The following is a 25,042-nucleotide window of genomic DNA, read 5'->3' on the forward strand; positions in this document are numbered from 1 at the left end:
GGGTGGGTGACAGTTTCCCCGATGACCTCCTCCATGTTATGCGTGCATGTACGGTACCGTCGGGGCATCACCGGACTTCCCTCTTGCAGGGCGACTCTTAAGTGCTTACTTTTGCCGCGCGCGGAATTCGTAACTCCTGCGCGGGCAAACTTTTCTTGGATACATTTTCTACTATTGTTGTTATGCGCTTTGAATACACCCATTCCAAAACTCTGTGATGATTGATCTGTGTCTGATTGACCAGAAATAATAGATGTAGTTATTGTAGGCAGAGTGTAGTAACTGTCCTAGAGAGACTATAAGCTGGTATATGTCCTTCTCGCAATTTTTTATTAGGTTTCTACATTTAAATAATGAGTGAAAGGAAACTGTGAGATTGGGAACAATTCCTACGCCGTTATGAATAATATGTTCCTTCGCACTGCGGACCGTCCTGTATGAACTCGTCTGCAATAGCATCAAGGTTTAATTTGCGGGTGAGCTCTCTGTGGTCGTGTACAAGCGCCACGTAGTTCAGTCGGGCTTGGGACATTGTTGATCTCAAATATATTTTGATGCGACGGGGACAGGACGACAAGGTTCCTGACGTGCACACTGTTAGAAGAAAAGGTATATAAAAGGTATAAGAAAGGTATAAATAAGGTCTACAGTACGACATTTATACCTCATCACCACTGTCTATACCCTGTTTAAACCATATGTAAGGTATAGATCACTGATTCTATACCTTCCACGGCAGCTGAGGGTATAATAAAGTACTTCTATATCACGTTTATACCTTCAGCGTTTTGTATACCTTTCCTTTCGCAACATCTGTGATCACATTAATTTGTAACGGCGACTATATCATCTCAGTTAAACAATAAGTTAATTTAAAAACATAGGCAGTAATACAGTAGCATTCTAATTATATTGGGTAGTGACATCTGGAAGCCTATGATTTGATCCCAAAATAAATAAATTTACACGCCCTCACTTCTTGCGTTGCTTCCCGGGCGAAGGATGGTCTCCACCATGTGTAGCCGCGGTGTGTTGTATATGTATCTGTTCTCCAGCAAATGCCAACTGCTCCTGGAAATATTTTTCCTAATATTTGTTGGTGTTGCTTCTTGGTTTCCAATTTAATGCTAATTGTTACTTAATTTCTTTCCTCTCCGATTCACATCCATGCTTTGTGAGTTTGTGCGCGAGTGTCTCCAGGTATTTTCTCTTTTTTGTTATTGTTCCTTTGGTCCTTTTTTTTTTTTTTCAATATTTGTGGAACGCTGCGCTGGGAAGCCGCCACTCCGATATGACGCTGAAGCAAATCGAATATTACCGTTTTCTTCAATTATACCACAAGGTCTTCAAAATATACCCTCTAGGAGGTATATGTTTATACCCTGAGGTGCAAATAATATACCTTCATGGAGGTATAAAGAGAGTATACCTTGTGGAAGGTATAGCGTTTATACCTCAAAAGGTATGCGCCCTGGGACAAGCCGTTTATACCCCAAAAGGTATAAATTTTTCTAACAGTGCACAACGTCAGTGGAATGTTCAGTGCGTTTTTGAAGAGTTCTGTCATTCCCGGTAAAAGGTCTCTCAATGGCTGCCGTTATCGCCCGAGAAGAGTTCTACAACATGTTGTAATGTTTTCAAGGTCACAACCCAACGCTGCTTAGCAGTATTGATCGCCATGTCGCGGTGTAACTCGAGGCGTTCCCCATCTAAATCTGCACCGTAAAAAATAGATATGTAGGATCTGTCGCTTCTCCCTGTAGCTCTCAATGTGTGCCGTATGCAATATATGGTGGGCATCGGTATCAACTACCGCCGATTGCACGGCGTCGACTACCTCGTAGTAGCGCTGTCCATATGCTTTCGGCCAACTGGAACGCGTGTGCGTCCGATCCCTCGTCATATCGCCGTGGCACTTTTCTTTGCCTTGAAACCGCACATGCAGCTCTTCAATGTCCAACTACTTCGTCTCAGTTTGCGTTTACTCTAGAAGCGTGAGAAGCCGTGTCCGAGTCCAATAATACCCCCTTTGACATTTTCCACCTGCTTGGTCAAATCTCAACCCCAGGGGAGCTATTCTCGTCAAAGTAAGCTGCTTTCTTACTTTACACGTCACGAGCTGTTGGGCTGAGCCACCGCGACAAGCTCCGCCTGAACGCTCCTCCCATTTCTAGGGACATTTATCCCTAGCGCATACACAGCGTGTAGAGCATCACAGCTTATGATGTACAGCGGCGCTGTGTACCGGATTTAAATAGGTTGCACGGTAACAAAGACGGAGAAACAGTAGTACAACTGGTTATACGGGTTAAACGTGCGCAAATACTATTATGACGTCGTAATATTATTGTTGCTATACAATTTTCCTCATAAACGGAGGCTCTGACAATTTTGACGTGACATGCTTGGCGGCGGGCTGCCGCCGCCGCCGCCGCTACGAACCGACAACGACGCCACTGCCGGACTAACGTCCCGATTTTCTCCAAAAAAGAAAGAGATGAAGAAACGATTTGTGAATGTTTTGGTAGCGTTTTGACTTACCTTAGCCGATTTTAGCTAAATACTTCTTTATTGCATTTTGCACACAAATTACTTGGCCTGAAACCAGCGAAACTGTGATTTAGGCATTCGGCCATTCTGTTGTGTGACGGGGTACGTTGTAGCGGAATGGTGAAAGTAGGTGTTTGGGCACATTCCCTCTGATGCCAATACATGGGTTAGTCGTGATGTTGCCCACATCTGTGAGGCCGACTACAGCTGGCTCAACAGCCACCACATACGGACGACACCGAGCAAGCCTAAACCGAAACTGCGCGATTCAGGACGGCGTGACCTTCGGAGTAACGACATTATCCTGGTGAAAAAATGGTTAATTATGGCCAACTGAACATGAACACACATTTTTTTTCTCCAAAAGCACGTTAAATGAGCGCTGTCCTCCCTGCGCCCCTGTGTTGCGCAGTTTCGGTTTTGGTTGTGGTTGCGCTCCTGCACGGCGAAATTCGAAGATGAATATTTCAGCGTACGTGCTTGGTTCAAGGTTCACGCCTGATGACTAATTTCAATCACCTTTATCGTCAGCACGATGTCGATCCTGTTGTGCCCTGCAGTTTATTTTCTAGTGCTGTGTAACCAATTGTTTATCTGTGCATTAGGCGTGTGTGTGTTGCGTTTCTTATTTCGTTTTAGCTTGGTGCGCACTATTAGGTTGGTCTTCTTAGGTTGTTCATGGGCAGTAACAATAAACTTGAAAGTTGAAGGTTTTCTGTCTTTTTCTTTTTTCGAAATAAAATGGCCTGCAGCAGGGACTGTCTTGCATTCTGCTGTCTCACTCTGCATGAAAAACCAAAAATAATAAGTAAATCAATGAGTTTCGGTATTTAGTGGTCTTGTTATTGCTCGTTCTCTTCAAGAGAATTTCCGATTGGTCGTGTGTATGTATGTTCATAATAGTAATTGCTAGCTTTGCCTTGCGACGTAAGTGAATGAGCATGAGCGATACTACAGTGTCCGCACTGGTTCGTTGGATAATTTTGTTTTCCTAAGGGTTCTTCAAAGTACGCTGAGATCGCAACACTCGGCATACCGCATTTGACGTTCCTCTGCAGTTGTCACGAAGTTTTTAGTGTCCTCTACGGGAATCGAACCCGCGATCTTCGGTACAGAAGGCGAGCACGCTACCCACCAAGCCACCGAGGCGCATGTTTAAGGCAGAAGCTCCCTGCTAGATGACTCAATTGTCAAACCCCGAAAACAAATATTCTCAAAAATTCTCAAAGAAGGACACCGTGTGATAATTATGTGAATAATACTTCTGTGCCTCGCAGATTTTAGCGCAATGTATTTGACTGGTCTTCCGCTCCGATGTCAATACATGTATGCAGAGTACGTTAACAGCGGTTTCTAGCGGAATTATTGAGGTGCTCTGGTGATGTACACCCCTTTGGCAACGCTGGCCCCGTGACTTCGTCTCATTTCATATCGTACCATGTCGTCCGACGAAGCAGCGGCACCGACTACTCAGACCTCGAGGGTTCCCCAAGTTTCTCGGGAAAGTATGGAAGCCCTAGCGAGCTACATGGAGGCTCACCGCCACCTTGCTAATCCCGCAGACGAAATGTCCGGGAACCCACGAGGTGGAGGGACCCTCGACGCACAGTGGAACGTGCTCACGGAAGTCCTAAATAGGGGCCAAGTGTACAAACGAACGCCACAGCAGTGGAAGACTGTGTGGAGCAACAAGCGCCGAAGCATAAAAAAAAAGTACTCGACGTGGAAGGCTGCCTGAGCTCGCACAGGTAATAGAAAGACTTTCGAGGATGCCGTGGGGGAATTTTCGGAATTGGACGCCCGGGTGCTGCAGCTCTTGGGATCCTGCCGAGTCGACCATTTTGCCACCTCGACTCGAGTTTATTCGAGCGGTGTTGTAAGTGTCCTTTTTGTTGCTTTGCGCGCTCTAGACGTTGTTTCGATATGACATATATTACAGGGCCCGCGTTACATGGACAGCACCGACACGCAGGCCACAACATCTGCTGCATCGCTCGAAACAGAGGAGGGCGAAATGGAAGAGGAGGCAGGAGGCACGGGGGTGACAGGGGTCGAAGACTCGGATAGTGATTGGTTTCACCCCGCAGAAGAGCCTCCTCGACATGTTCCAACGGGTAAAAGCATTTTACCAGACATGCGAGCGTAGGCTGTTGAGTTACTCAGTACATAGCTTTTTCGCTTGCTTTGAACTAAGCATTTAAGTGCACCCAAACACGCAAACAGGGTCTTTGAAATCTAGTCAGACATGAGCACTGCCAGGCCAGCCAGCGCAATTCATCGTACGTTAGTCGATAAGATAAAACGGTATAAAGCGGCACTGGTAAGATTACACGTCAAACAAGAAGCTTCTTCTTGTATCAAGCCAGTGTGTTGAAGCTGCGCTGATGCATGAGCCTTTTTCACTTCTGTGAAATGTCGCCGCTCGTCCTGTCGTGTTCTTCGCTTGTGTTTGGTCTTCCCTGCGCTTTACCATACCGGAAATTTATAAGCTTTCTGTCATGGACATGTCATACTGTCTGCAGTTTGATCATCCATGGAGTCCTTTGTGTTCTATGCAACATTTCAATGTTCACTTCCCCACAGCAACATCAAGCCCGCCACGGCTACAGACGCGTCGGGAGGTCATGGAGAGCCGCGTGGATGAATTGATGGCGGGGTCCGCGGAACACAGGCGTGTGATGCGAGAGCTCACCGAGCAAGTGGGTAGGTTGGCGGAGGGCCAGGAAACCCTGGCTGGCGCCATGAACAACTTGGCGCAGGGTCAGGAGACCCTTATTGCCGCCGTCAACAACTTGGCGCGCCAACAAGAGACCCGCCACAATGAGGTATTAAAGTATTTAGGATGCCGTGCTATGTGTGTGCTTTGATGCAGCTAATGTTGAGCGTATTTGTTTCAGATTCTCTCCCTGTTCCGTATGGCCCTCGCTGTGCTTGCCCGCGCAGCTCCTCCTCCCCGGCAGCCCTCGCACGAATAAGTGCGAGGCAGCAGGCCCTTACGGCAATCGTCGTCGATGTAAATATTGTAAATGTAATGTAAATATTGTAAATATTATGTAAATATTGTAAATATTATGTAAAGTATAGCGTAAACAAGTGTAAGTAAATGCTTCCCTGAACATATGTCTGAATTATGTCAAGTTGGCCGCACTTAATTAGCACTTATCGCCCTACTAATACGCTGAAAATGCCACAGAATTAAATTAGTTACCTAATTGTCAAAAGTAGTTTTGGAAGTTACTAATTAGACAACGTAGTTACAACAACCCATTCACTTGTCCGCGTGTATTTCCTTCACGAATCTGCATGTGAGGTAGTTCAGGGCTGAGAACAAAAAGTGGACAGTACTGAGATTCCCGCACGTCGTATGCGCATACACGACACTAAATTCCTGCCTCAGATGAAACCATGAGGAAACAAAGGTTTAGGCTTGAAAGATAAATTTCTAGGTGAGATAAAGGTCTCTCATGGATAGATGGATTCAAAAGCAGGGCGGGCACTCTTGGTATATACAGGGTGTCCCAGAAAACGTGTCATTGAATTATAATAAAAAAACTACGCCGCCTAGAATCATGCGGTCAAGAGCATTTGTTCTTATTAGGTTTTTGCCACCTCCTCATGTGTATGTCCTGTAGCGTAAGTTTAATTATATAAATATTTGCGAACTGAACTCAGAAATTTGCCAAGCAAAGGTAACTTTTTTACCCCACCAATATGAAGAGCGTGCCGAATTCACTGAAATTCATGATCGTTCACAGTGATATTCACGAGCTATCCCATCGTAAAAAATAGCCGAATATGACGCTTTTCGGAGCACCGGACCATAGCGCGCGATGACTTTTTGAGCGCAATCGCTCTCAGTGCGACGAAAGGAGGTTCCGAAGCCAGCCCACAGAGTGATAGTAGAAAAAGTAACAGTTCCTAAAATTGGGAGAGGGAAAGCATTATCCCAGCGAAAGTCGGACGTGATAAGCCGTGCCTGTTTTATCTCTGGTAGAAGTGCAAGGGTGCAGGCGAGCAGGTACATTGTAAAAACGACGATAAAACCAGAGACACGGAACAGAAAAAAGACAACACGACACGTTCTCAAAAGAACGTGACCGTTGAGAACGTGTCGTGTTGTCTTTTTTCTGTTCCGTGTCTCTGGTTTTATCGTCGTTTTTACCTGTTTTATCTCTTTCTACGATATCGGGGAGGGCTGGGTTTCCAACCTCCTTTCGTCGGACTGACAAAGATTGCGCTGAAAAATTCATCGTGCGCTATTCTGTGCGATCTCCGTGGAGCATGATGTTCGGTTATTTTTTCCGATGGGATAGCTCCTGAATATCCCTGTCAATTATCATTAATTTGACTAAATTAGACACGCTCTTCACATTGGTGGGGTAAAAAAGCGACCTTTACTAGGTAAATTTCCGACTTAAGCTCGCAAAAATTTACATAATTAAACTTACGTTACAGGACATTCACGTGAGCAGGTAGCAAAAACCTAATAAGAACAAATGCTCTTGACCGCATGATTCTAGGCGGCGTAGTTTTGTTATTATAATTCAATGACACGTTTTCTGGGACACCCTGTATATATATATATATATCTAGAGAGAGAGAGTTACTAATGGAACGTGTTTCGCCGTGTTTGCGGCTCGTCAGCCCTGGGTAGCTGCGCATCGTTCGGGATTGGCAAACCAGGGGTCACTCAGCGAGCGATATATACCTGGGAGGGTGACTGAGCACATGAGTTCACATGAGTTCCATGAGTATCTGTTTCTTTACGTGCAGCCATAAAAGGCATCTTAATCTGTAAGTTTGAATTTCAAACACGTCTAGCATCATTTACTGATTTCTTTAATGGCTTTCCCCCTCTTTATATATATATATATATATATATATATATATATATAATGAAGGAGGGGGGAAGCCATTAAGGAAACAAGTAAATGACACATAAATGGCATTGTCCTTAACCAAGGAACGCCATAAAGAACGTACGGGGAATAGTAATCTTTTCGCGCCACTCCGCTTGTTCAAAATCTTGGGCACGCACGAGCGCCACCCCACTGTTCGCTGGTTAACTTCCTCGCTTACAGCGCGATCCCCACGCAAGATTATTTTCCTAATTTTACCGCGTGGAAGTCCTTCAGATATCATTATCAAGCAAATGGACTAGTCTAAAACCACTTTCCTCAGCATTCCTTCAACCTTCTCTTTCACTTTGTAGTCTTCCGTTTCCGGCGAGGAAATCTAAGGGTGGTATGGGCGGTATCGCGATGTGAAAGCGCTAACACAGCAGCAAGGCTGGACAATCAAATGCTCGACAATTGGCTAACGGCTCGTGAAAACCATTCCCAATGTCATTCCCATTGTTCACGCCTTCTTTATTCGGCGACCAATAACCTCCTTGCAAAGAAAGTAAGCAGCTAGCTTACTTTGACGAGAATAGCTCCCCAGTTTCTGTAAAGCTCAGTCTCGAGAAGACGAGGGTGAGGAGTCTGAGCATAAAAAACGTCTCGAATCTTGATAATACCCTCCCCAATCCACTTGCTTTCGTTCCAACATAGTCACGGACGGACGGACGGACGTTCTTGCGCAGCTGAAAAATTGTATTTGGAATTCCAACTACTAGAACTTGTGAATCGAAGGATGGAAAGAAACATGATGGCGAGGAATGAAGGAAGCACATATGATGAACTCCGTGATGTGCTATAGATAGATAGATAGAGATGTTGTTTCTTTGTTTTTTATTATCTCAGATATCATTATTAGTTATATATGTTGTTGCTGAATAGACAAAGACAAACATGAGGCTAATTAAATGTCAGTTCTGTATTTGTGCAGGGTATCAGAGCTTTGCATGGTGTGAATGCTGTCCATATTCACAAGTAACGTAATGATGTGTAACCCACTGCAACATTACGAGTGGTCCAGTACGCTCATTTATTTTACGTCACTTCTGTCATAACGAAGCCTTGACCTTCAACCAAAATGCCAATCAGTCAATAGGATCAGTCCTATAATTAGCGTATAGTTTGCGGTGGGTCAGTTCAATACGTGCTTCTTTCGTGTTATCACATGGTGACACTTCTTTGCTGGGAGTCTCCCCTTCATTAGAGAAAAACTTAGGCGAATGGCAAATCACCAAACAAGCTCAGCGGTGAGACCCGCAGTGTGCCAGTGCATTTTATATCTCCGAACATAAGCGTCGCGAAGTCTGCTCTCACCTAAACGGGACGCTGTTATTGTAGGGAGGCGAAACTATCAGTAAATTAACTATCAATATATCGATTTTTCAGAAAAAAATATAGATGGTTTTGCGGTAGACTATGGACAGTAATGTCGAGTTTTTGTTTCCTTTTTTCCCTATGCTTTGTTTTCACTAATGTCGATGTTGTACTTGCCTCCGTTTTTCTACTCTCGCGTCAACCGTGGGTAGTGACCAGTGGCGTACCTAGAGCTACCTGCGCCCATGGCAACATGGTTAACATGATGTCCTTGGGGATGCGTTTTCGTGTGGTCCGCACTAGGTTTCACACTACAACCTCCCTAATGGCGGATTCTTTAGATCATTTATGAATGTGCCAGGTTGAGTGCCCGACCTGGCACATTCACACCCGACCACATAATGGCGCCCCTGTTCACCTTGCGCCCATGGCACCTGTCTACACCTGCCACACCCTAGATACGCCACTGGTAGTGACACAGTTCAAAGAAGAAACCTACAGAAGGATGACGACGGGACCGGGTCCTGACCTGATACACTGTTTGGACGAGAGTTCCTATACTTTGTTACTTTTTATTATTCGCTATAGAATTCTGAATGTTCTACCGCACATTTAAAATTATTTCCATTTATAACTTAATAGCGGGTTTAGATGGGTAGAAATCCAGCGAACCGGTAGAATGTAGGCTCAGGACAGAAGCCGCCGATATTTCGAATAGCGGGTTGTTTTTCTAATGTTTTCCTCGGATTGTCTTTGATGAATAGCTATGGTGCTTGTGATAGGTACTGTCGGAGACAGACGGTATATCGTTCTGCGATTTTCCACTATCGATAGTGCTACATCGACGGGCTTACGACAGTGGACTATTGATAGTACTCTGGATAGTTTTTTGTGACAGCTGTACATGAACTTCATTCGCCAGTCAACTTCCCTTTGTTTGTGCAGGACTACGCTTTCACATACACGCACACAAAGGAATGGTGTCACTCCTACGAACGGGCGCTCGTATGTACTGCGCTTTCAAAAGTGCATCAGCGTACACCCGGCTTGGCAAACCTACGGCAGGATAGACAACGACAGAAACAGGAGAGCGTAATTTTTTCTTTAAGGCCGCCGAGACGGTTAGCAAACGCGCAGGCGCCGTTTACGTCACTTCCTCGCATCTTGGGAGGGCAGCAAGACAAAGAAAATCGTTTTCTGATCGTGCCACCAACCCTTGACGGGAGCGAACGTAACTACATCACGTGGGTCCACCTTGAGGCCAACCCAGATTATATGCTTCTCATGTGACAGAACGCCCAGCTTCTCCCAGCTGCAAGCAACGCTGTCGAGAAATGACCAAAGGTAATCGTATGCAGCGTTTTCACCTCGGGGCGCGGGTGGACGGCGTCCCAAGGGAGCCTTTCCATACCTAACTTGCGAGCGTTCCCGTATTTTTTCAATGTAACAAACTCTACAATGACTTTGATTACAAGTGCAATAGTGTGGACCTTTAACACGTGATACCTCACCCTTTAAATACCATGCCAATGATGAGGACGGTGCCCCGAAGAGGAACAGTCTGTCTTCGAAATATCGGCTCCCCTTCATGTATTTCCAATTCCCTTCATGTATCAAACATAGGCACTTTTGAGCAGTTACATATTATAAAGATTTTGTACGCACGGAGCTATTTCTGTGAATACCCTGGCTGTCCACAAGCCACCCAAACCCAGAGCATTCCAGTTCACAACTTGATCAATCTGTCGCGTACATTTCTTTGCCTTGTTTAGGCTAGTAGTAGAGAGCGAAGGCACACAACAGCCACTTTTTGCTAATCCAATACAATCCAGTTCTACAGGTTCTCCATGCGGCGCTCCAGGTGCGTGGCCATCTTCATCGTTGTCCACGACCCGCTACACATGCTTCTAGCTACATAATAGAGAGCAAGTCATTGGTCACTTTTAGTCATCCCTAGATTTTTGAGCTCCCTTGCAACTTCAACAGAAAGATTTGATTTGATTTGGGGTTTTTTGGCGCAAGAGCAGCTCTGGCCATACTGCGCCAAGACAATGGTTAAATATAGCAAGCTTCTATATAGTTAAACAATTAAAAGACACATCGGTTAGACACTGAATAGGAAAGAACAGGTCGCAACCTTTGCAACTGTGTATTGGTACATACTTCCAGCTACATTATGAAGAGCGACTCATCTCTAGATTTCTAATCCCCACTGCGCACTCCAACTGCTTATGGACCCATAATCCAAAGTAGTCACAGACATCCATTCATCTATAAATTTATAAGCACCCTCCAAACCGCTTATTAGTTCATAATTCTGGCTAGACATTCACTTACTGTTTCCACTCACCTCTAGATATTTAAGCCCTTATTAAGCTTAAGGTCCCTAAAGGTCCCTAAGCTTAAGCTTACGCTCCCACCCTTAAGCGAAGCATTGCTTCATAATTATATATGTTGGCTATATATGTGAAGGGGCTCGTTATTTTATTCCCCACACCCCCCACCAGCAATGAGGTAGAGTATCTCCTCTGGTGATGAACCTCCCCATTTTCCAAAGTCAAAATAAAGTTGTTGTTGTTGATTCTAAATTCTAGCCAGACATAAACTAATTGGTCAATTGGACTCATCTCTGGACTTGTAACCTTCCTCTCAACTGCTTATTATCATATTGTTCTACCATATTCAAGAAAAGTGGTGCTATGCAGTGAAGCTTAATATCATTTTCAAATTGCCATCAGAGCTCTCACAGAAATAACTGACACTGTGGGTACACCACAAGCTTATCTCTGAGCATATATACTCATATGCTGTGTCTTTGTTCAATGTGATCCGCACAAATTTTCATCTCAGAGGTATCAGAAGGTTAACCCATACATTGCTATCAGTACTGCTGAACAACACAAGACATGAATAAAAACTCCTCAACTGAATTCTTTTACAGCACCATGCTTGGGGAACGACACACACATATCGAAACCCACTCTATCCATCTCCATAGTGCCTGAGTAAAGCTGGCTTTACCTGGCTCCACGCATGTGCTAGATAAAGCCCACCTTTGGGGATAAGGTCTTATGCATATACTACAAAATTGAGTGAGAGTGAGTGTTTGCAACTACGTGTAGTGACGCTATGCATTGAAGTTGAGGATCGTTTTTGTCACTGGTAGTGCACTGCACACTTGCACACCCTAATGAAAAATGATTTCATTGTTTATTAAACAGGATGCTCAAGGAAACCCATGGTGGTCCATGCTGTGCAGTGAAGCTTAAGAGCAATTTGACCTAAAAAAATAAACTGTCATCCCAAGGTGAGCAGAAAAAAGCTGTTTCAGAGTGCCTTCAGAGATCTCGCAAAAACAATCTATTCTGTGTGTGTACCACAAACATCTACAGAGCACACATATTTCACATGACACATCTCTCTTCACTCTGATCAGCACACGTACCTTCTAAAAAGAAAGCACAAGTAGAAATACCACACATATTTACACAGACAATCACACAGATTCACAATGCAGAAAGCTTGTCACATTATGGAACAGTTCACCTCTAAAAAAAATGTGCTTACCTTAGAGAATCGCAGTTACAAATACAACAGCTTTATGGCGATCGCACCACACAGGTTCAACGCACAAAAACTTTGCACATCTGGCAGGCCAAGGATTCACGAGCACCATTCATATACAGAACAACTTCTCGATGCATGCACTTTCTGCAATATCGAAATGCGTCCACGTACATGACTTTCCATCGCTCACAAAAGCTGTGTGTGTACACACTGTGGCACATCATCCGCTGTGACACCTCTATAGAACTCTACTTGGTCATTAAAGTTTCGCTTTGACGTGCAACCCATTTATCTTGGACGCATTAAAAGGTTAATCCGTGCACCACTATCATAGCTGCAGAACAATCCAAGACACAAATAAAAACTCTATTCTGTTATACCATACGTTAGGTCTACGTGCTCAGAGTACGAAGCACACACCTCAAAACATACACTACACATTACATGCAGTGTCACACAAACAACCATATAGGAAACTTGCATGTTTTTACACTTGTGTGTTTTAACACCATGAGCATTACCATCAAAAATAATTCACACGGCACAATGTCTCCACCAGAGCACAATTCTGGACCACCTCGCCGCCCTCTTTCACGATGTGTTGCACAGTACACTTCAGTCGAGCTTCCTCCCATAACGCAGCGTTCGAGAAAACTGCTCCACTCATCGACACACTATGCGGCTCAATAATGAATAGTGTTGTGTCATTTACGAAGCCAACAACCGTTTTATCTGTCCAAAGGTCGAGTACAGTGCACTAGTGAAATTAAGTTTTTCATAAAAAATGGTTTTGAACACATATTCTGTGGACGATCACGCCACTTAGACTCAATGTGCAGAAGCTTGTAGTGTTTCGCACAATTTCTTTTAAAACAAACAACCTATGGACGGTCACGCAGCATGGACTCATTGTGAACAAACTTGCAACAATGCAGACACATCGAAATGAAGGTTTTGTGCACTAAAATACAGACCTCGGCAAAAAAACTCATGAGTGCGATAAATCGCGATGTGCACAATCCCAATCACCGGAGCGAATAGTCTGATGTGATTGTAATCATTTTGACAAGGAACTTGCGATCATCTGATACAAGGCTGGTGCAACATGAAGGAGGAGGGAAGTTGTCACGGTTGCGCTCAGCTGTCATCTTATCTCGCTGGCCCGGGCAGTGCGATCACACTGTGGCGCCGCAGGGCAGTACGAAAAAGTAACCACAATACAACCGGACTACGAAATCGCGCGCTTCATGTAATGATCAAGGGGATGAAACTCGCGAGTTCACTTGCGGACTAAAGTGAGACGCTGCGAGCCTTTCGCGTCATCAAACCTCATGAAACGTCAACATTTTTACGTCGAAGCGCGAGTTCTCTACCGAGAGCATCCCATTGGCTCCTGCGGTCGCTCCCCCGGTATGCGAGCGCTCATTGGTCGGTTTGAAATTATAACCTTTTCGTGGCGCGCGTAAGCCGGCACCGCCGTGTCTGGGGTGCCGGAGCAGCTCGCCGTAAAGTTTCGAAATATGGTGCAGCAGGGACGCACGCAAAGCATCTTTGCCGGTACCGATTTGGATGGTTTGTAGTGCCCGTCGATACCGACTCTGCAAAACTCGAATCCTCTTGGGTACTTCTGCAAGTAAATTCAGTGATAGATAGGTGGAGGGCAGGTCTGCTTCGCTTGCTTGGTGCGACAACGATTCAAGAAGGATCAATACTGTGTTTTTCCACTCGATGGCAGGTAAGTCAGTTCCTATTCCATTCTGCCGCTTAGCGTAGCGTAGCATAGCATAGCACCACACCTGTGGCATATGCGCAACATTTCGGCCTGTAGAATTTTTAGTTTTCACGTTTTCTGATCCCTGTTCTGGTCTTTCTTGCTCAGGTATCAACTAGGTACTGCTCAACTCATATCTACTTCAGAAAAGCATCGGCATGGATGCAATAGAATGGATAAGCCACCAGGAGTGGTTAGAACATCATCTTTTGGCTTAGCAGCTGCACAGGTTCCTTTGTGACGGGTCAGCCTTGACATGTGACACTACACAAGCAGCAAAGGAATATGGACATGTTTTCTGTCATGCTGGATTTGTGAATGTGTGTGCTCGTGCAGTGACTTTACTCATCTACTGTGAAATCTTCCACGTGAGACATATCAGCTAACAGTGGATGCGAAGTTGCTTCGGCATATTACTCGAACTTCAGACTTGACTTCTCCTGTTTCAGCGAGATTTTGTTATCAAACAATGTTCATGTGAAGTTTGTGTTTGGCACAGATACAGAAGACTGCATATGTGTGATTTGGAAATACCAATCCCGAAAAATAAAGTACCTTGTGCAAGAGAAAGAGCCAACGCTTCCGCGTTTTATTTATTTCACTGGATGCGAACGAAAATCCTGAACCGCCAAAGCGGGGGTGAGAACAGAGGGAAAGGGAAAAAGAACGCCTCGGCAGCGTCGCTTTACGTCACCCGTCACCCAGGGAGACAAAATAAAACAAAGCAAAAAACTACTCTACCGAGGCACAACGATTGGCCCGACGTCAGAGGTCACGTGAGTTTTTCCCAACAATAGAAATATACTACACGTTCATTCCCCTGTAATGATTTCGTGAGCGCGCCATCACAAGCTGCGCTGCTTTGAAGGCCGGTGCATATTGCTTGAAGTTGAAACTTCGCTCGCGCGCCTTCACATACCGAAAAGGTTTCGCGCGGCTCGGTTTACTTTTTTGTGGCATGATCGACTCTTTGTATCGTACCCATTATCTATGCAGATGCGCATCTGTTGTACTGCGGGGACAGTTTGTGCTTCGTTAGTCCATACATTGGTATGTAGACTCACGTTTTTGTAACAGCTTCCACGAGGCTTTCCAAGAAAATCGCAATTCGTCCTGTCTCCAGAACACTAGCTTTGCGTGTACATAAACTTCCCTGCATGTCACTTGTGGAATGCAAATCACTACTAAACGTTTGAAGCACAATATTTCCGGAGCCGGCGATATACCCGTGGCATAATGTCTCTGCAGTTTTCTACATAAAACGTTGTTCTACAGTGGACTCGTTTTGGTCGCGCCTGTGCAGAGGACTGGAAACAAAGTAGAGGTTTGTTGTACTGCACGCCCATACCAACCCAAACAGCACAATGTACTGAAAGTCGAGTGCAATAGGGGTGGACGGGTAGGTGGAAGGCCTTGAACAGACTCTTGAAACTAAAGAACATTGATAAGACACATACCGTCCACCCCTATTGCACTCGACTTTCAGTACATATTGCTGCTTGGGAAAGTGAGTGCGGTGACCATGTGATTGGGCATGTGGCAGCGACGAGATTTATAGTCAGTTCTTTAAAAATCGCTTCCGTCGGAGCGGCTTTGCTGTGGAATCGTGGTGGGACTTTGCAACCACTGCACTCATTTGTGGGACATCATGTAAAAACGAAAAGCCAAGAGAGGGGGACAGTACATTTTATTCAAAAAGTTCAAGCCCCTTGTCCGTTTTTTAATGTTAATTTTTGTTTTTCCTGACGTGCTCAGACACAAGGATTAAGTCCTCTATGGTGCTTGGCACGAGAGATGCTCGCCTTGCTCTTTGAAGAGCGCCGGCCACAGAGAAAAGGCGCTCCACTGCTCCCGAAGTGGCCGGTATCCCGAGGCATACTTGGGCAAGACGTCCTAGTTTGGGGTACTGGTGAAAATTATTCCTCCAGAAGGAGAGCACATCCCGAGCGTCGTATTCTGCGCTGAGGTAACGTTCCAGTTCAGACAACTGCCGAGCCTCTTGGAGTGGGTATACCGCATCCAGCACTCCGTATAGACCGACAACTTTAGATATGTCCACTTTAGCATCAGGCTTAGAAGTTGTTTGTGCTGAAGTTACGCTGGCAGCCGTGAAAGAATATGGAGCCTGCAAGAAGGAATATTGTTAGAAATTCGAGTCTTACTACAAGAATCATTGCACCATGTCCACCTGCACTTCTCATAAGTGCATATATGTTGTTTCAAAAACCGAATGATCACCAGTTGACAAAATAGCAGGTAACCTGCAGACACAATAAGCTACTCTATTATTGCAGCTTCTGGCACGCAATATAGTGCATAACGGTCGTGGCATTCAACATGCAAAAACATGGAAAGTTTACGTATGATCACAACTGTGCAGTGCACCACATACAACTAGATAATCTCAAAGGGTAGACAATAGGTTGACTAAAAATAGTCAGGTCTGAATTCGCGTAGCTGATACACACGACCGAAGGCTTGTAGTAAAACAAACCTTTATTGCTTCCTGAAGGTTTCCCGTCCCAGTGTTGCCGTTATGTCTGATTGCCTCCCTGATGGATTATGCGAAACAAATTCCAGTGGATAAACACGGCTTAATGTACGCGTAAGTCCGGATACCTAATACGGCACTAAAGTTATCAGCACTACATTAGGGTCAATCATGTAATCAGTTCCGCCCAGAGGATGACAGTCTAATTATAGTAAAAAAAAGAATTGTGTACCGTACCCTCTCGACTCCGTCGAGTAGATGTTCCACAACCTTGACTGCCTCCGAAGTACTTGGCTTCGATAATCCCTTCGCGATGCGTGACTCGAAGATTCTGAGATTTATTCTTGGATTGAGGATGCAAGCAGCTATTAGAAAACTGTCCTTCAATGTGGCTTCGAACCTTCGGTTAAGCTGCTCCAAAAGTTCTGCACGAAACACTGAAAAACTAACGGAGATCATGTTAATGGCGGTCCAAGTAAATTGTCAGAGTTAACCAGATTTACAACAAAAGAGGGGTGGGGGTAAGGGGATTCCGCCAATCATTCCATCTAAGAGGAATGGACATTCCAGATGGAGATTCTGCTATGTGATGCGTCCGGATAATTTCAGAGCCGCTCTTTTAATGGTTGCCATGCGCAAAATGCGCACCGGATCCTATTGTGCTACCCTTCGAAAACAAACATTGAAATAATGCCGATTAATGACATACATTAAACTTCAGCTTTGGTCAGTATAAGGGGAATGTAATTTTATTCCGATTCTAAAAGGAACCTGCTCATCCAGGTGGCAAAGGAGACTTTTACCGAATATGGCGCACGTCATTACTGTTACATTGCCTGCCTTCATATGGACAGAGAAATCATCCTTCTAATGTTCAAATTTCTTGGTAGTATATGTTTGCATTTCCCCTCGTTATTCGTAGCCTGGCACGCCTCACGTTCTCAATATGGAATAAAGGAGAATCACTATCTCAACTAATGAACGACCCCTCCTAAAGTTTTAAAATAACATGAACGACAAAACTATCTTGCTCACTTGCTTGTGTTGAAGCTCTCTGTTTTCATGTAGACTGTCGATATGCATAGTGTCCCTCGTCGCCAGTTGAGATGACCCAAGACTTGCCAGTAGGAAGAGTGATAAAAGATTTAATGCAACATAGGAGCAAAAGAGAGATGCCCCGAAACAGCCGCTTCGGTGGAACCAAAAGCAAAAACAGAACTACGTGCACTCACGCACCTCTTCTTCTTCGCGGCTACTACACATAGTTGGACAATTGCTGCTGAGACGCTGTCACCCTGCAACGCATCTGTTGCGTCGCCAAGGGGCTCGAGCAAGTCTCGGATTTCTTGCAGCCGTGGCAAAGTAAAAATTGGAAGGCTGAGATCAATTGCCCTGGAGCGGTGCACTTCACTGTATTGCTGGAGAAGCGTATCCACTGCCTCGTACACCTCAATCTGAAATATTTCATCACATGGAACGAGTAATCGTTATTGATTGTGCCCGATTAGTCTTACATCACCCCTCTCTGACTGCGTAAATGCATTTGAGAAGCGCGCCCTACATGGAAACTTGGGAAATATGGCGAAAATCGATATCAAGGGAAAACGGCTGTAAAAGGACTTCAAAATATATCTAGTAGTACCGATGGAAAACACGCGCAAATGCAACAATTAGCGGAACCATGGCACAATATTGTTAAGTGGCGCTTGTTCACGAATAGCGGATGAAATCGTCAATTCGAATAATAGCACACTGATTAGCCAAGGTTCGATATCTGTTTCGAGCAAGAAGAGTCTGCATGCGTACCTGTGTCAGCCATTTAAGGGCTGCTAGCAGAGAGTTCCAACGTGTCCCGGTGGGAGGGATGACGTCTTTTTCGCATTTTTTTCGGATCTCTTCGGTCCAGTGATTAGACCTTCTAAATATATTGACGACTGAAGTTAGTAAGCCCAAGACTTCAGAAGCTTACGAGTCTCTTTTTCAGTGCAGCATTGACTGCTAGTTGAAGGGTATGAGCGCAGCACGCGATCCTGTGGCAATGTTGGAGAGAGTCTGCTACAGATAGCGTCATGTCATCCTCCAGCTGGTCTAGTTCGTCAACTCCGGCTGTAGCGTCCTCCCCTGTTGCCATTAGCCATGCTTCGCTGAACACCACGCTCATGTTGAATGCCTTCAGCATATTTGAGGCGTTGCCACATACAACGCAACCGATCTGCCTAATGTCTACGCCGCGCTGAAGCATCTCCTCTTCGAATGCTTTCCTGATATTGCAACCAGTATGAGGTCCAGAAAGATGCTTAAATGCTAGGGTATGGACTACAAGTTCCCAGTCCTTAATGAAATGCACCATAATACCAAGTATAGAAGTCCTGGCTCTGCTCGACCACAGGTCGACCGTGAAGTGTACCGTGTTTGGTTTACATTTCTTCATGTCTTCACGAAGACTGGCAGGGCGTACTTTCTGGCAAGATCTTCTAACTGCCGGCTTATTCTTCTAGGCGATACAACGTTTAGATTGGGCCTCACGAATGCCGTTAGTCTCTGGAAGCCCAAACCAGTGGGAAAGTTTAAGGGCAGCCCATCAACCGCGATCACTTCAGTCACCAGTCTGTTGAATGTTTGTTGTACCTCATGTGATGGCGTCAGCTTCACTTGCAAGCGCGCAAATGTTGCAGAATGACCTTCTGCCATGTACTTTCTTCGTTTCGACACACAGGCCGCGTGCACATATCTGTGCATCAGCTGTAATGAATATAAAGTTCTATTAGAGAGCATCGCAATAATTATTCTACGCTGTCGAGTGAATGTCGTGGCCAGTCATGCTGAAGGTTGCTTTCGATTGCGGTTGGGCACTAACTCCGTTGCTAGTGAGCAGCTAGAGTAACTGTAGTTTTATATAATTGTAACTTATTGCTGTAACAATTTAATCTATTTGAAATTAACTTTGTGCGACAAAGTTAGCTTATCCCAGTAACTAGCTACATTTTGGAAGCGCTATAGTTCCTTTTTTTTATTAGCCAGCACGTTTCGAATAGAAAGGAAAAAAAATGAAAAAGGAAACGCTGCAACTATTGCGCTTCCTGAAACAATTACCGTAAAACGCAAGTTGAAAAATATCAGCACTGTCTTAGACTCCTTCAGCAGTGATACCCTGTTTACTACCGCTGTTAAAGTACTCCACAGCATTCGTGGGCATGTTCTCGAAATAAAGCGGCGCAAGAGCTAGGAGATGAACATCAGGACCATGCCATGCACTTTAAAACGGTTCATTTCTCAGAAAATAACAATTTGGGATCTCACTGATGATGATCATGAGAGAGAGAAAAGACTGGGAGTCGGAAACAACACGGTTGGTTACCCTACAACACTTGGAACGACAAAAAGAGATGGAGAAAACAGAAAGCTCTAGGTTAACCAGATACCATGGAATCATTTTCCTTCTTGCTTAGAAGCATTTTGGAAATAACTTTGGATAACAGAGTTACGTTGACACAATGTAACCAGTTTCTATTTTTAGCTGTAATTGTAATTATACTTTAGTTACTTTTTCCTGGGAAGTAGGTCCAACTATATAGCTATATTTTCAGTAACTTCTCACATGACTGTTCGATTCTGCAACATTGTCAGAAAAAATTAACACTTCTAACCACAATGCTGCCTTCGCTGCAGAAGGTATCTTCGCGTTTTTTTTTTTTTGTTTGTTCTTCAACAGTTTGCCCTGTTGTTCCGATGTACATGGTCGAGCTTAGAGACAGGCTTCTCCGTAAAGTTCCGCGGTATGGTGCTCCCTGGGTCAGTTCAACGCAGCATGGGTACAGTTAGATAGTAAGTAGTAGCTAGTACCTATAAAGGCATTTTCGGAAACAGTCAGCAACTTACCTACAGATGTTTCACAAAATTTCCAACTGCCCTCTTCTTCCCAGCTTTTCTTGTATTGCAGTATCGACAGATCATATACGTCTTCTCTCCGTCCGCAGTGGTACAAACATACACGAAGTGGTCTTGTAACCAGTCAGGTGCCATAAATCCCTCCAGGACGACAAGATTATCAGATGGAGCCGTCATTACGCAGCGCAGGACAGACACTAGACACCAAATGTCACTAAACAGCAGTATTAAGCGCATCGAAACCAGCATACTTTCATGAGGATCAAACCGAAGATCGCGCCGAACCTGCTTTTATTGTAACTCCTATCTGTATGTCAGAACTTACAACCAATAGACTGTCGCTATTTAAGATAGCATATCCACTCTCCCCCAAAAAATGAAATAGTTGTTTTCTCTCACCGACCGCTCCGGTATCATATCAGCGATGATACAGCGTCAGCCGCTCGCGCTTTGAGGTGGCTGGTGTGTTGTTATCGCTATCGTATGATTGCACTAGTAATGCCCCGTGATCGCGTTTTATAATATCGTGGACGTACGAGGACAATCAGCAGCATGACTTGAAAAAGTGTCTTTCTTGGTAGCGTGGTAGCATGCGATAACCAGCGATCCTCGGCTGAGAGAGTGCAATATCGCACTGCGCTGCAAATAGTCTAGCTGTGAGTACGAGATGATAGACGCCATAGAAGCCACCGCTGGCTACACGTGCGACTGAAATGACCACACACACTACATCAAATGATTGTGATCGTGAGTTATTGTGAGTCAAAATGCCGAGCTCTGCAAAATTACCGGACGCGCTGTCCATAGAGAACAACACCTATCTTCTACACTATTCAAACGAGCAACGTGCTTACTCCACGCCCTGATATAGCCGGTCTGTCCGCCAATGTGCTAATGCCTGGAGAGCAGCTGTTTTATATCAGAGCCTAGAAATGGTCGGTGGGGTTGCTCCCTTCCACTAGTCATCACTCACCTGCACGTTCGAAGGTCATCGACCTCACTTTAAGTTCATTGCTGCACACGAAATTCACCGCAATGAACCTCGGCTATCGCGAAAAAAATCACTTACAATCCAAAGCAGTCACAACATGCACTGTGTATCCAGCTACACACAGCATCACTTGCGCCGCCATCGCGAAAAATCACCAGCATTTAATCTAAAGCAGAGTGATTTCACGCAAAATCAGGTGGGGTGGTCCAACCTATCTGGTCATTGCCTTTCATATATCGAAAGTAAGTCCCTAGGGAGCATATTGGCAGTGAAATTAGTTAAAAATCTAGGGTAGTCATCTCTTAATTAATTATCGTTGATATGCTGTCGTTTCACCCAGCGCTTCCTGAAAAGTTTGATGTCACATGTCTTTTTAACCATTCAACATATTCAGCTGAAATTTTACTCTCACCGGTGGGTCGCATTGTATCCTAGGTTCTGATGATCCTAAGGTCTGCCTCAATCCAGTTCAAAAAACTAAAGGTGAATGTGTCCCCATTTATAAAATTTGGCCATTCTTCAGCACCTCACTCGATTTTTTTCTTTCAACCATTTATCATAGCCTAGTCCATAGGAAGCTCATTGGCAGTGAAAATACTTGAGAATGAACCAATGAGCGTGAAGGGGCAGAGCTGAAATTGACCAATCAGAGAGCTTAGAACTGGCTTACGTTGGGTTAGAACTGGGTTGAGAGATGAGAAGTGGATTGTGCTGGATTAGAGCTCACTTGCATTAGGTTAGAATTGAATTAGAAACATCTATTCCGCCGCTTGCAGTCGAGATAAGAACTTCGATTATGTATGCACGGAGCGTGTAATGGCGGTGTTCACGTTTGTTCATCCTTGGTATTCATTGGAATTGAAGGAGACGTTACGTAACTGCTCAACTCATTTAGCGCCGAGCGTGAATAGCTCACGAAACTGCATAATTAATCGTGCCACCGCCTGGATAGCGCAGTAGGCGAGCGTCAATTTCATAATCTGAAGGTCGTGAGTTCGAACCTCACCTGCGGCACACGCATGGAGCGTGTAATGGCGGTGTTCACTTTTGTTCATCCTTGATATTCATTGGAATTGAATGAGACATTACGTAATTGCTCAACTCATTTAGCGCCGTGCGTGAATGCCTCACGAAACTGCATAATTAATTGTGCCACCGCCTCGGTGGCGCTGTAGGCAGCGCGTCAGTCTTATAATGTGAAGGTCGTGAGTTCGAACCTCACCCAGGGCACACACATGGAGCGTGTATTCGCAGTGTTCGCTTTTGTTCATCCTTGGTATTCATTGGAATGGAATGAGACGTTATGTAATTGCGCAACTCGTTTAGCGCCGAGCGTGAATATCTCACGAAACTGCATAACTAATCGTGCCACCGCCTCGGTGGCGCTGTAGGCACCGCGTCAGTCTCATAATCTGAAGTTCGTGAGTTGGAACCTCACCCGGAGCACAGCACATGCATGGAGCGTGTATTGGCGGTGTTCGCTTTTGTTCATCCTTGGTATGCATTGGAATGGAATGAGACGACACCTAATTCCTCAACTCATTTAGCGCCGTGCGTGAATGGCTCACGAAACTGCATAATTAATCGCACCACCGCCTCGGTAGCGCAGTAGGCTGCGCGTCAGTCTGATAATCTGAAGGTCGTGAGTTTGAACCTCACCCTGGGCACACGCATAGAGCGTGTATTGGTGGTGTTCGCTTTTGTTCATCCTTGGCATTCATTAAAATTGAATGAGACGTACAGTGCTGGACAAAAGTTTACGGAACGCGCGAGCGGCGTATTTTCTCTCAGCAGAGACACCCTAGCGGCCAGCGGAAGCGGGCGAGTCCACTCGTTCAGAAGGATGGAAAAGTGCGCTTGTGGCGACCCACCGTGGTAGTATTGGTAACTTTGCCTTTGAGTGTAACGAACGCCAAAATGGTTTCGTTTTCTGTCTACTGCACCGAACGCGAGTGGCTATCGCGGGAAGGAAGTCTCCCCGCTATCAGAGAGATAACAGGGCGCTAAGATGATTTGAGGTGACAACGGGCTCGCAGTGCCTAGCTTTTTTCTTTTCTTATTAGACAAAAACAGAAGAAAAGAGCGTATACCCTTGAACATACACACACAAAAAAAGAGGCAGAGGAAGACGATACTGTCTCAATACTTTGTCGGCCCCCTTTCGCAGCAATAACTGAGGCCATATACGCACAGGAAGGGAAGCGTGTAGCCGACGGACAAGGTCCACGTCTTCACGTAGCAAGTACCACTCTGCTTCTATAAATTCCCAGAGTGCGCTCTTGCTCCTTGTAGGCGTCCGTCTTTTGCTCATACTATTCTTCAGGCTGCCCCAGACGTTTTCGATGATGTTTAAGTCCGGGCTCTGCGCAGGCCATGTCAGCTGCATTACGCTGAGGTGTAAAAAAAGAAAAAAAGCTAGGCACTGCAGCCCGTTGTCACCTCAATTCATCTTAGCGCCCTGTTATCTCTCCCATAGCGGAGGGACTACCACTCGCGCTCGGTGCAGCAGACCGAAAACGAAGCCATTTTGGCGTTCGTTACACTCAAAAGCAAAGTTACCACTACTACCACGGTGGGTCGCCACAAGCGCACTCTTCCATCCCTCTGAACGAGTGGAATCGCCCGCTTCCGCTCGCCGCTAGGGTGTCTCTGCCCAGAGAAAATGCGCAGCTCGCGCGTTCCGTGAACTTTTGTCCAGCACTGTACGTCACCTAATTGCTCAACTCATTTAGCGCCGAGCATGAATGGCTCACGAAACTGCATAATTAATCTCACCACCGCCTCGGTAGCGCAGTAGGCAGCGCGTCAGTGTCATAATCTGAAGGTCGTGAGTTCGAACCTCACCCGGATCACACGCATGGAGCGTGTATTGGCGGTGTTCGTTTTTGTTCATCCTTGGTATTCATTGGAATGGAATGAGACGTCACCTGATTCCTCAACTCATTTAGCGCCGAGCGCGAATGGCTCACGAAACTGCATAATTAATCTCACCACCGCCTCGGTAGCGCAGTAGGCAGCGCGTCAGTCTCATAATCTGAAGGTCGTGAGTTCGAACCTCACCCGGGGCACACGCATGGAGCGTGTATTGGCGGTGTTCGTTTTTGTTCATCCTTGGTATTCATTGGAATGGAATGAGACGTCACCTGATTCCTCAACTCATTTAGCGCCGAGCGCGAATGGCTTACGAAACTGCATAATTAATCTCATCACCGCCTCGGTAGCGCAGTAGGCAGCGCGTCAGTCTCATAATCTGAAGGTCGTGAGTTCGAACCTCACCCGGGGCACACGCATGGAGCGTGTATTGGCGGTGTTCGTTTTTGTTCATCCTTGGTATTCATTGGAATGGAATGAGACGTCACCTGATTCCTCAACTCATTTAGCGCCGGGCGCGAATGGCTCACGAAACTGCATAATTAATCACACCACCGCCTCGGTAGCGCAGTAGGCAGCGCGTCAGTCTCATAATCTAGAAGGTCGTGAGTTCGAACCTCACCCGGGGCACACGCATGGAGCGTGTATTGGCGGTGTTCGTTTTTGTTCATCCTTGGTATTCATTGGAATGGAATGAGACG

General features: G+C 45.4%; 1 protein-coding gene and 4 non-coding genes across 5 annotated transcripts; 4 read left to right on the forward strand and 1 right to left on the reverse strand.

Moving 5' to 3' along the window:
- Positions 1 to 15,776: 15,776 nt before the first annotated feature.
- LOC135373463 (uncharacterized) lies at positions 15,777 to 18,052 on the reverse strand. Its single transcript, XM_064606661.1, has 3 exons — positions 17,627 to 18,052; positions 16,829 to 17,036; positions 15,777 to 16,225 (listed from the first exon to the last, which is right to left on the reverse strand). The coding sequence occupies exons 1-3, from the start codon at positions 17,653 to 17,655 to the stop codon at positions 15,827 to 15,829; spliced, it is 636 nt and encodes a 211-aa protein (XP_064462731.1). The 5' UTR covers positions 17,656 to 18,052; the 3' UTR covers positions 15,777 to 15,826.
- A 5,012-nt stretch (positions 18,053 to 23,064) lies between these two features.
- Trnai-gau (transfer RNA isoleucine (anticodon GAU)) lies at positions 23,065 to 23,137 on the forward strand. The gene has a single exon. It is a non-coding gene; the product is annotated as a tRNA-Ile (tRNA).
- Positions 23,138 to 24,465: 1,328 nt separating this feature from the next.
- On the forward strand, positions 24,466 to 24,538 carry Trnam-cau (transfer RNA methionine (anticodon CAU)). Its single transcript has one exon. It is a non-coding gene; the product is annotated as a tRNA-Met (tRNA).
- Positions 24,539 to 24,681: 143 nt separating this feature from the next.
- On the forward strand, positions 24,682 to 24,754 carry Trnam-cau (transfer RNA methionine (anticodon CAU)). The gene has a single exon. It is a non-coding gene; the product is annotated as a tRNA-Met (tRNA).
- A 143-nt stretch (positions 24,755 to 24,897) lies between these two features.
- Positions 24,898 to 24,971, forward strand: Trnam-cau (transfer RNA methionine (anticodon CAU)). Its single transcript has one exon. It is a non-coding gene; the product is annotated as a tRNA-Met (tRNA).
- Positions 24,972 to 25,042: the final 71 nt, after the last annotated feature.

The sequence above is a fragment of the Ornithodoros turicata genome, chromosome 1, assembly GCF_037126465.1.
Source record: "Ornithodoros turicata isolate Travis chromosome 1, ASM3712646v1, whole genome shotgun sequence".
In the NCBI taxonomy this organism is placed as follows: Eukaryota; Metazoa; Arthropoda; class Arachnida; order Ixodida; family Argasidae; genus Ornithodoros; species Ornithodoros turicata.

Bases quoted from the DNA above. Each gene is read 5' to 3' on its own strand.
- LOC135373463 (XM_064606661.1), bottom strand. From the start codon at position 17,655: ATGAAAACAGAGAGCTTCAACACAAGCAA. The intron at 17,037-17,626 runs GTGAGCAAGATA...GATCTCCGTTAG, and splicing joins GAGAGCTTCAACACAAGCAA to TTTTTCAGTGTTTCGTGCAG. The intron at 16,226-16,828 runs GTACGGTACACA...TCCTTCTTGCAG, and splicing joins TACTCGACGGAGTCGAGAGG to GCTCCATATTCTTTCACGGC.